General features: G+C 32.3%; 2 protein-coding genes, 1 long non-coding RNA gene and 4 other non-coding genes across 8 annotated transcripts; 2 read left to right on the forward strand and 5 right to left on the reverse strand.

Annotated features, from left to right (window-relative positions):
* Positions 1 to 121: 121 nt before the first annotated feature.
* Positions 122 to 4457, forward strand: LOC126870283 (transmembrane protein 161B). Its single transcript, XM_050627845.1, has 12 exons — positions 122 to 315; positions 408 to 878; positions 953 to 1056; positions 1130 to 1385; positions 1466 to 1545; positions 1627 to 1842; positions 1934 to 2050; positions 2109 to 2249; positions 2323 to 2497; positions 3227 to 3323; positions 3393 to 3556; positions 3628 to 4457. Exons 2-12 carry the CDS (start codon positions 876 to 878, stop codon positions 3745 to 3747), a joined length of 1473 nt encoding a protein of 490 aa, XP_050483802.1. The 5' UTR covers positions 122 to 315; positions 408 to 875; the 3' UTR covers positions 3748 to 4457.
* Positions 4458 to 4595: 138 nt separating this feature from the next.
* Positions 4596 to 6026, forward strand: LOC126870290 (transcription elongation regulator 1-like). Of its 2 annotated transcripts, none has more exons than XM_050627866.1 (4): positions 4596 to 4838; positions 4898 to 5162; positions 5234 to 5535; positions 5621 to 6026. In XM_050627866.1, the coding sequence occupies exons 1-4, from the start codon at positions 4833 to 4835 to the stop codon at positions 5750 to 5752; spliced, it is 705 nt and encodes a 234-aa protein (XP_050483823.1). In that variant the 5' UTR covers positions 4596 to 4832; the 3' UTR covers positions 5753 to 6026. The 2 variants fall into 2 exon arrangements, with proteins under 2 accessions (XP_050483823.1, XP_050483824.1); XM_050627867.1 differs by having other exon boundaries at positions 5608 to 5726.
* Positions 6027 to 6133: 107 nt separating this feature from the next.
* On the reverse strand, positions 6134 to 6207 carry Trnat-agu (transfer RNA threonine (anticodon AGU)). The gene has a single exon. It is a non-coding gene; the product is annotated as a tRNA-Thr (tRNA).
* A 298-nt stretch (positions 6208 to 6505) lies between these two features.
* Trnas-aga (transfer RNA serine (anticodon AGA)) lies at positions 6506 to 6587 on the reverse strand. The gene has a single exon. It is a non-coding gene; the product is annotated as a tRNA-Ser (tRNA).
* A 682-nt stretch (positions 6588 to 7269) lies between these two features.
* On the reverse strand, positions 7270 to 7341 carry Trnaw-cca (transfer RNA tryptophan (anticodon CCA)). Its single transcript has one exon. It is a non-coding gene; the product is annotated as a tRNA-Trp (tRNA).
* Positions 7342 to 7443: 102 nt separating this feature from the next.
* On the reverse strand, positions 7444 to 9353 carry LOC126870301 (uncharacterized). The gene is made up of 2 exons (XR_007691269.1): positions 8273 to 9353; positions 7444 to 8202 (listed from the first exon to the last, which is right to left on the reverse strand). It is a non-coding gene; the product is annotated as an uncharacterized LOC126870301 (long non-coding RNA).
* Positions 9354 to 9858: 505 nt separating this feature from the next.
* Trnaw-cca (transfer RNA tryptophan (anticodon CCA)) lies at positions 9859 to 9930 on the reverse strand. The gene has a single exon. It is a non-coding gene; the product is annotated as a tRNA-Trp (tRNA).
* Between the last annotated feature and the right edge of the window lie 479 nt (positions 9931 to 10409).

A 10409-nucleotide genomic window follows, 5' to 3' on the forward strand; every position in this document is an offset into this window, starting at 1 on the left:
TGTAAATGATAAATTCAACAAAAGATCGTCTATTTATAATTATGTTATTACGTAATCAATTGAATGGAAATTCCAAGATGTGAGATCGCATCAGATTCTGAAAACATACGTAGATCGATAATTGATGTTATTGTTTCGCATTAATACGATGATGTCGATCAGCAGAAGTGCATAAATATTGACAATATACCAATCTAATTTACATTTGCTAAAAAAAAAAATCAAGTTTCGTAAAAAAATACACAAAATTAGTCATTCAATTAGCGTTTAATTTGATGTTTTTTTAGTTAAATAGAGATACGTGAAACATGTCAGGTACTTGTACGTAAAATTGTTATTTGTACATTGGTATTGATATATAAAACTGCTATTAAGTATTTCCTCATTTTTGATTACTCATTTTCTAGTTTATGTTATCATGGGACCAGCATTTCCTCCAAACAATTTACATAATTTGTATTCACCTGCGGGTATTAGTAATTGCACAAGTTCGATTCGGTTCTGACCGATTTGGTAACGTTAATATATTTCGGTGCTTCTCCGCTAGATGTTCTTACTACTGTCGAACACAGACCAAAACTGTCTCTTTCTATAGATAGAATAGGTGAAGCTGGAAATAACCTCATATCATATGCAAGGGATTATGATGTTTTCGGTTTTTTGGGGTTACAACTATTTATAAAATGAGCTATTCCATTATGTGCCATTTAAAATGGTCGAATACACATTAACGCCGTTAAACACAAGATAATTCATTGCTGTGTCTTTCAGCATTAATTAACAATTTACCAAGAAATTACTAATTCCGTGATGGAACAAATACTTTTGTGAGATCGGTGATTCCACCTTTATTTTCAATTTTCATCTATTCAATCATGGTAATTTATATGTAATTATACAACATTTAAGAAATATGTAAAGATTTTATATTCAAAATGATTAAATGTTTTAGGCTCTCTTAGGTGCTCAATTAGTTATAACACTGATTATGGTCAGTGTTATCCAAAAAGTAACTCCACATTTTTCTTTGGCAAGATGGATTTTATGTTCTACTGGGTAATTCTTTAAATAATAAGAATATTGACTATATATGATATCTAGAATTAACAAAAGATATTATAACTAATAGGTTGACACGTTACTTGTATCCAACTGATCAACAGCTTAGAACTCTTGCTGGTGTGCCTAAAGAGAAACCCAAGAAAGGTAAACATACTGAAAATGGGAAGGTTGGAGATGTTTTTCATGTTCCTAGAAATTTGGATATCACGCTTGAGAGTGCTAAGATAACTACGTTAGATGTAGTGCATTTAAAATATTATACAGAGTGTCAGTGGTTATTGGACTTTTCTATCTATGCTACTGCAGTTTATATCATGACAGAGGTTGGTAATTATACCTTCTTTTCCTTCATATCTGTATTTCCATTGATACTTTGCAGTTGTATTTATTTGCCATTTCACAGATATATAATTATTTATATCCAATCAAAGATGAAATTAATCTAAGTATGCTTTGGTGCTCACTAGTTCTGGGTTTTGCATTGTATCCTTTTTATAGTTGATTTATATTATTATAATAGCACATAGATCTCTTCAAAAAGTATGTTCCTTATTTAATATTTAGTAAAGTGTTACTTTCTCTTTGGGTGCAATACTTTAAGGGAGAGGAGAGTATAGGTGAAAGGTCTACATGTATTGTAACTGGATTTGCTTATCTTCTCATAGCTATGATGGTTCTTATTGTTGATGAAAACAACCTTGAAATTGGATTGGATAAAGCTTATGCAAGTTTCAATCATAGTGCATCTCTTTTTCTAGATAATCAAGGTCTTTCTTCTACGTAAGTTTATAAAATTCATGCAAGAATGTTTGTAAATTATCGTATTTTTATTTTATTCAAATAAAGTCATGAAATAACTTTTCTTTCATAGAGGGCCAGCATCAAAAATTGTAGTAAAGTTCTTCCTTGCTTTGTGGTGTGGTTTACTTGGTTCTTTGTTTACTTTCCCAGGATTAAGAGTGTCAAGAATGCATTGGGATGCATTGAGGTATTAAAATTAAATAAATCTTTAAATTATGCAATTTAAAAAAAATTATATATTTCAGATATTATAAAGATCAAAAGTTGTTATTGTTAATAGCAAACATCAGTTATGCCTCTCCACTTTTATTAGTAAGTTTATGGATTAAGCCTGTAAGCAGAGATTACCTTACAGTCAGAATATTTAGTGGTATGAATGGACCATTGTAAGTTAAGAAATAATGATTACTACAATACACTTATCCATACAAGTTTCTCTTTCTAGATGTATTTTTGCAGGATGACAACTTCGGCTTTTGAGAGTATGAGATTAATTGCAATTATAGTTGCAGTTCTGTTAAAATTTGTATTAATGCCAATGTACTTGCAATCGTATCTCAATCTAGCTATGCAACGGTTAGAGAATCAAAAGAAAGAAGCTGGTAGAATTACAAATGTTGATTTGCAGAAAAAGGTATCAAAATTAAGTGATATATAATATTAACACTTAGCCAACCGCGCACGCCACAGTGAAGTATACATTTTCCACCCTGTTCGAACAAGCCAACCTATACGCTGTCCACCTCGCATTTTTCCAAGTATCGAGGACTAATATTCACTACTTAAAAAACAAAGAAGTCTAAAAATTACTTAAATGGTCAATTATATTTTGCGGTAATGATTTTATTTAACGACTTCACATATTGTTTATACAAAACATCAAATTAAGAGTATATATTAAAAGTATAAAAAAATATAGGTAAAATTAAAAACATTAAAGATGACTAAAGATAAATAACACGACTTGAACGTGAAATTAAAAATTTATAATGCATTTTAATATTTTTTTACAATGTGGTGTCGTTCGATTATAACTCTATTTAGTTATAACTGATAGTGTAACTTTTTAATTAATTTTAACACCACTAAATCGGTGTATTTTATTATATACTGTACTTTATAAAAGCAGAAGAAGTGGCGCAATTAATTGGGAACAATTCCAGGTAAATAATAACTGATAATAACAAAAAAAAAAAGAAAGGAAAACGCGTTACAAAAGTCAAAAAGGGAGATCTCTCCGTTCGGTCACGCAGCGATGTACTTTACAGGGGGGAGATCTACTTATTCGGTTGGCTAAGTATTAAGTAAGAGAAAATATAATTAATTACTCGATACGAAATACCTTTCTTATATTTAATTTCAGATTGCGGCGGTATTCTACTATTTGTGCGTTGTGGCTTTGCAGTTTATTGTGCCGATGATCATATGTTTATTTTTTACATTCATGTATAAAACTCTAGGTAATACAGATATCACTAGAATATTGTATTAATTACAATTATGATTTTCTAATTACTTTTATATATCAGGTGGTTATACATGGGAAGGGATATTAAAAGGACCGTCACTTGAAGAATGTCCAGCTGATGAGCCACCAAAGTCTTTATCAAACATAATAAATGCCCATGATAATGAAAAAACTGTTGCGCAAACGGCGCAAGATTTTCAACTTGCTCTGAGTTCCTTAAAGCAGGTAACAGTTGCACTGTAGTTCTTGTGTTAATAATGTTAATATATATACTAAGAATATTTCTTGTACAACAGATATTCACTGTGGACGTATATAGAGGGTTATTAGGTTTAGCAACATGGTGGAGTTGTTTTGCATTGTTTGCAACTACCGCTATGGGTATGTTTTACCAATCATACTTCTCTAATATGTAAAACAAAGCTATGGTAGGCAGCATTTGTTGTCACTTCGCACAAATTTATGTCGTTAGTTGGTTTATCAATGCTAAGACCATTGGATTATTTAATAAATGTATCTTAAAAATGGCTTATTTTGAAAATTGTACCTACATTAAGGTACGCACAATACTGGCTGTCTAATGGAAATGTTAATGCTAATTTGAAAAATTTTATAATATGCATAGCAATAAAAATCTTACAATTATAATATGTATAAATGCCATATCGAAATTATAAAATTTAAGATAACTACGTCTTTGCATTGCGATCTTTTTATTGGATACTGTATATAATATATAATACTTATATAAAAATTTAGAACATTTTATCATACTAAGTATTATAAATTAAAAGAAATGAAAAGGAATTTAAAAGTGTTTTACAATTAAAAATAAGTGAGGCTTCCGAATGAGTACGAGACATAAATGAATCGAATCACTGCCAGTAAAATAATCTATTTAATATTCGACGAACGACTAACTGATTACAATTAATAAATCGTTTGCGTATCAGTTCGACGTTAGGGTAGATGAAAGTAACTTTCATCAATAATGTTACGATCATAAGCGGATCAAACAGAGATATTTCACTGCCTTGTACGTATTCGCTTTAATAGTATTTAATTAAAATCTTGTATATATTTCTGTACAAAGTGCTCATTAAAATTTTATGTACAAGAATTGATAATTTTATCGTCGATGTTTTGTGATCTCTAATGACCATTGCGTAAATTTGAACGAAGTTTTTCTCCCTGTCTCTTTTGTTCTTTACAAACCTAATTATTGTATAGTGCATAAAATCACGATGTTCTATAAAAGGGAAAACTATATCGAGTAATTGTTATTCATGGACTGTGCCATCTCGGTATTTTGGAGAAAGTGTGATTCAACGTATTCGAAATGTGCCGATGCTATGCTACTCACGTATCAACCAGGTTGCTTCCGCGATATATAACTCCCCACAGAGTATCTTAGCGTCAGAATAGCTGCTTGATTTTCGTCGGTGATAATACTATCGTTTATTCTAGTGAAAAACTTTGAAAGTTCTTATAAAACTGCAAAATGTTGGTAAGTACCGCTATGTTACTATTTTCATTGCATGTTTTAATGAAAGTTATTATTTTCAGAAATACGTAGTACTTTTTTGTATTATGCTTCTTTCGGTATATGCCGAACCACCCATTCAAGGTGTAAAACCAACAAATGTACTTGGCACTTCTGATCAGCATGCATCTTTCAGCTTTATCAGACCGGGTTTAACACAAACAGCCTTCGCTTTTAGTGGCCCTAGCTCTCATCAATCGTTTAGTTCCAGTATTGGAAATCCTCATTTAGCACAAAAGGTTCTTCCAAATGTTGCTAATGCACTTGCTTACAAAAATCCTGGCTTAGGTTTGTAGTACATTCAAAATATTAGATACTTTTAGGAACTAGTTGTAACTGGCATACATTTATCATATCAGGTATATTTCCGGTTGGTCCTGTCACACATGGTTATGCAACTGCACCAGTTGCACCCACTTTTGTTTCTCCTGCACCTGCACCGCTACCCTATCAAACCTCAATTGATCCAACTTCTGCACTAGCTTATTATCAACAGTTACAGCAATATCAGCAAGCCCAGTTACATGGATATTCTGCATCTAATGCGTATCAAGCACAATTAGCGCAATTACTTGCATTACGGCAAGCTCAAGCTCAAGCTCAAGCTCAAGCTCAAGCTCAAATTCAAGTTCAAGAACATGTGCAAGCACAAGCACAACAAGTAAGAATGATATACTAAAGCTACATCGAGTCCTGCATTGTGTAAAATTTAAATATGATTTTTGTTTAATAGTAATCATCTACAGGTACCTGAACAGATTCAGTTGCAGCAAGAACAACAACACCAAGCTCAGAATTTATTAGGAATTTCTTATTCCGCAGCACCTTCGGTAGCGCGGGTAAAAGTTGCCGGAAATGGTTATAAATTCGATTTCTAAGATATATAAAATCTCATTTCATATTAGTCAAATTACGTGAAGTGAAGCAACTTGAAACATTTCTTTAAGTTTCTATAGTCTTCCTTGTTAGTTACTTGATTTCAAGTTGCTTAATTCATATAACTTGATTAATCTGAATAAAGCTTAAGTGCATTGTATGATAAAAGTTCCATATTTTATATCTTCATATTTTATTTATTTATTTACAGTGCAAATATAAATATTTTTGTACGTTACAGCAACTAAATAAATTGATCTGCAAATATTCAAATCATTTTTACTCCCTGTTCTTTATCTTATTAACTTTATATAGGTCTTGTGTATTTTATAGAATTATAATAACTTCAGTGAATCGCAAAAGAAAAATTAGTAGACTTGCAAAGGCCCCGGGGGGATTCGAACCCCCGATCTCCTGTTTACTAGACAGGCGCTTTAACCAGCTAAGCCACGGCGCCACGCTTGATGGAATTTCTATCATAAACACTGATCTCGTTTCTTTTTTAATATAATGAAATATATTTCTATATTGTTTTCTACGAATTTATTAAGCGAAAATATTTTCCGCTTAAGTGTAGGAATATAATAAAATTATAATATAAATAGAATAAAAGGCATAATAAAATAATATCACGTTACGTTCAAATATAAAATTTACATAGAAAGAGCTTATTTTTATTATTTGTTACTATTATATTTCATTTCATGTAAAAGCAAAAGAGTATTTACTCTTTCTCTTTTTTGAGACAACATAACCGCAGTCGGTAGGACTCGAACCTACGCTCCCAGAGGGAATCTGATTTCTAGTCAGACGCCTTAACCACTCGGCCACGACTGCCTCGGTTTAAACTTATTATAGAAGTCAATATTCAGGATTCAAAATTAAATTTCAAATTTTACATTTAAAGAGTAAGAGATATACGCTTTACGAAGTACTATATTTAGTACGTATAATTACAACTACGCTTCCTGATGCTATTTTAAGACGCTCAGCTAATCTTTGGCTATAATACGATATAATCCATTCTCCACCATGAGAAAGAATGACTTTGTTACAAAAATGTTTTGGGTCTCGCAAATTCCTTTGACTTTCTTTATCTGTTATTCTATGTCTTTCTCTTCTAGGATGCTTTAGCGTAGCGAATACTTATCAGATATCTTCGGAAAAGCATAAATATGCGGAATAGCATGGACAGTCAGATTGGTCTTAGTTCAGATCCAACGACAGTTTTATAACGAGTCCCATAACAATAACCAGATTCCGGATATTTGAAAGCATCGGTTGAGATTTGGAAAATGAAACAACGCGACGCATGGTTCTCTTTTGGGACATTGCCTTCAGCTGTGTGCTGACTTGAGGGGCCGAAGACTACCGTCGATGAAGAATATTGTAAAATTAATTCTATATAAAAGCTATATGTTCTATATATCGCATTTTTCTTACAACACCGAAATTTGTTTAAATATTGTTAATAATATAAATTATTATATTACAATTGCTAAAAAATGAAAAAAATTTTTGACCCCGACGTGATTTGAACACGCAACCTTCTGATCTGGAGTCAGACGCGCTACCGTTGCGCCACGGAGTCGTTGGTGTCATCGATTGCTTCAATACATAATACAATGGATTATCTTTTATGATATATATACAGAACATTGAATTTTCATATAAAATTGATATTGAAATATAAATGAAATTGAATACGTCATTTTTTGAACAATTAATATTGCATATGACATAATAATTTATTTATTTATACGTATCATGCTTTTTTTTTTTTTTTTTTTTTTTAAGATGTTTATTAAACCCAAGATACAATTTTAAATACATTTTGGTATTCACAATAAACGGTGAATTTATGTAATGATATCTTAGGCAAAGGTACCGATACGCAACGGTACGACGTAGCCATGCTATAATATGTGTCGGCGCTTTACATTTTTCGTGTTTAATATAATTTTTTGGTTTAAGCCGCTGGAGGAGCGGAGCTTCTATGTGATTTTGTTTTTATTTGTTTTTACTGTCCTGAAAACTGGGTCGCAAAACAGGACGCTTGGGTAGTATATTATACGTATCATGCATCAAATAGAATATGATCTAGTATGCACGCTTTGTACAGAACAGATTTGAAGATTATCATTAATTAAGACATGAATGAAAACATGAAAACGAAACATGGGAACGAAATATAGTTTTTCTTATGTATTTATGAAGATGTATTTATGTCTTTAGTGCAAAGAAAAAAATTCTATTAAAAATATCTTCAAACAACTCAACCGTTTCTGATGTTGTCTTCTTAATATGCACGTATTAATTCTTAATAAGCACGTGATTTGTGCTCACATCCCGCATGCAAGCCTCGAATTACCCGAGAAACATATCTACCAGGAAGCTACCATTCTCCCTACGTTGAAAAGAGTTTCGCGCGGGTTGTCTCACAAAGCCCCTCCTAGCATCAGGATATCATGCAGTGATTGCAACGTTACCGGCGCATATGCTGTTACGATATTCCGTCATACCTTGACTTTCGCCCGTGAGGAATTTTTTCAACAGGAACGCATGCAGCCAACAGTAATTTCATGACGCCACCGATAGAAGCGCTAGTGTAAGCATTGAATTGTATATGTGTATACGCAGGTTCCTATATACATACTGAAAGCTTTAACTATGTATGTAGAGGCAAATCCCCCACCAGTGTTCCGAATCACATGTTAATTTTAGGGGAAAGCGTAATAAGATTTGATCCATTCGCGAATATCTGCTGGAAGAGTATTGCTACGTATTACTCTTATGAAATATAACGAAGAAATGATTAAGATTTACAGAAGAATTTTGTCTGTACGTACACGCACACGTAAGAAACACATTATTAATTCCAATTTTGGGGAAAAACGGTGTCACTGTCCCGTGATTGCACTTTATATCGTTCAGGTAAGGTTAGGACATTGGCACAATGCATTATCAAGCAAAATTCTAAAGCGGTAAGATGCGTATCGACATTGGAGACATATTGGAACCACAAATTTGCCAAAATTTCTAACCATACAGGGTTAACGAATCAATAAACAATGAAAAGAAGCTGTGTGACCCAATGAAGTACTGCTACGTCACAGAGGTGCTTAAGGCCCGCTCGGCTCTTTCTCAAAATTGTGTCTTTCCAATCCGCGGCTAATATAACACGCATAGAGGTATCATCCACTGCGTTTGACATCTACCGAAGATCATGCGTTCCTGTTCATGAATCGGTTAAATTGTTGATTATGTCCATTCTACCTACTAACTACAGATTTACTGGAGGATTATAAGTATGAATGTAAATAATTTGACATTCATACAACTCTACATACATGTGTAACTAATGTTCGATACGATAAGTACTTGCGTGACAAATGAACTCGAGGTGGCCTCATGGAGCGATCGCCACTGCATATAATCATGGAGGAGTAAACTATTGCTATCAATAGCAAAAATAATTTATCAACTTTTATACAATTAGTTTGTACAACAATAAATGTAGTAACGTATAAAAATAGTTATTGATTATTATTTTGGAAACCCAAAAATCAAACTCGAGGACGGAATGCAGCATGTAATATATTGAAAGAGGAAACGGGTTAGTCTCGCTAAAGTAGCTTCCTTGACTAACATGTTAGCCTAATCTTAGGAGGGGCTAAATGAGACAGCCCGCGCGAATGTCGCTCAACTGTACGAGAGAGGAGAAAGGTGATTCATTCATGTTATCCTAATATTTCACGTCTTGTGTGCGGGATGTGAGTACGCACCGCATTTTGATGTAAAGAAAATGCGTAAATACTTACATATATGTTATGGAATTCATATAAATAGTAGTACACGTATATATTTCTAATTGAATAGAGCAAAATTGTCTAAAGAACATAAAAAGGGAGTATGAATAGAAATTTTTAGGGGACTTTATTGTAACCAAAAATTTCATTTTATTTCTACGAATAGTTGTTTTATAAGGATTTTAATATATTGACATAACCGTGCGCCTACTTTTTAAATATTTCAAGAAAATTGTTGGGAAGATAAAGGTAGATAAATTTATATTTAAATTCAAAAAAGGAAAAGATAAACGATTTATTGACCCCGACGTGATTTGAACACGCAACCTTCTGATCTGGAGTCAGACGCGCTACCGTTGCGCCACGGAGTCTTTATTTTGCCTCACTTTTATTTACTAAACTAAGAAGTAAAATATGTATATAACAAAGATCAACATTTTTTTGTATTATATCAAAATTTTTCATGCTGCTAGGCATAAAATTTTTCATATATAAACGATTTTACGAAGATCTTTACTATTCAAGTAAACAGAGGATTCGGGAGAGATATAGTTTCAAATCTTAAACATTTAACTTATTTGATATTTTCAAAGTAAATATACAAGATTGTGATATTAATGGTTATTCTGTTTGTTAAAAATTTTTTTAGGCAAACTCATCCTCACTTACACTTTCACAGATCACATGTAATACATATGTATCTGTAATAAAAGTGTTCTACAGCTGAATAGCGCCAGGCTAAACTGATCTCGATGACTTAAAATTAAATGTTGCTCGAGTAATCTTTAATTAACTTCAGCATAAATAATTAAATTATGTTATAAAATTTGGTAAATACCTGTTTATCTAA

The sequence above is a fragment of the Bombus huntii genome, chromosome 10, assembly GCF_024542735.1.
Source record: "Bombus huntii isolate Logan2020A chromosome 10, iyBomHunt1.1, whole genome shotgun sequence".
In the NCBI taxonomy this organism is placed as follows: Eukaryota; Metazoa; Arthropoda; class Insecta; order Hymenoptera; family Apidae; genus Bombus; species Bombus huntii.

Bases quoted from the DNA above. Each gene is read 5' to 3' on its own strand.
- LOC126870290 (XM_050627866.1), top strand. The intron at 5,163-5,233 runs GTTTGTAGTACA...TTATCATATCAG, and splicing joins TTACAAAAATCCTGGCTTAG to GTATATTTCCGGTTGGTCCT. The intron at 5,536-5,620 runs GTAAGAATGATA...AATCATCTACAG, and splicing joins TGCAAGCACAAGCACAACAA to GTACCTGAACAGATTCAGTT.
- LOC126870283 (XM_050627845.1), top strand. The intron at 2,051-2,108 runs GTATTAAAATTA...TATATATTTCAG, and splicing joins ATGCATTGGGATGCATTGAG to ATATTATAAAGATCAAAAGT. The intron at 2,250-2,322 runs GTAAGTTAAGAA...GTATTTTTGCAG, and splicing joins AGTGGTATGAATGGACCATT to GATGACAACTTCGGCTTTTG.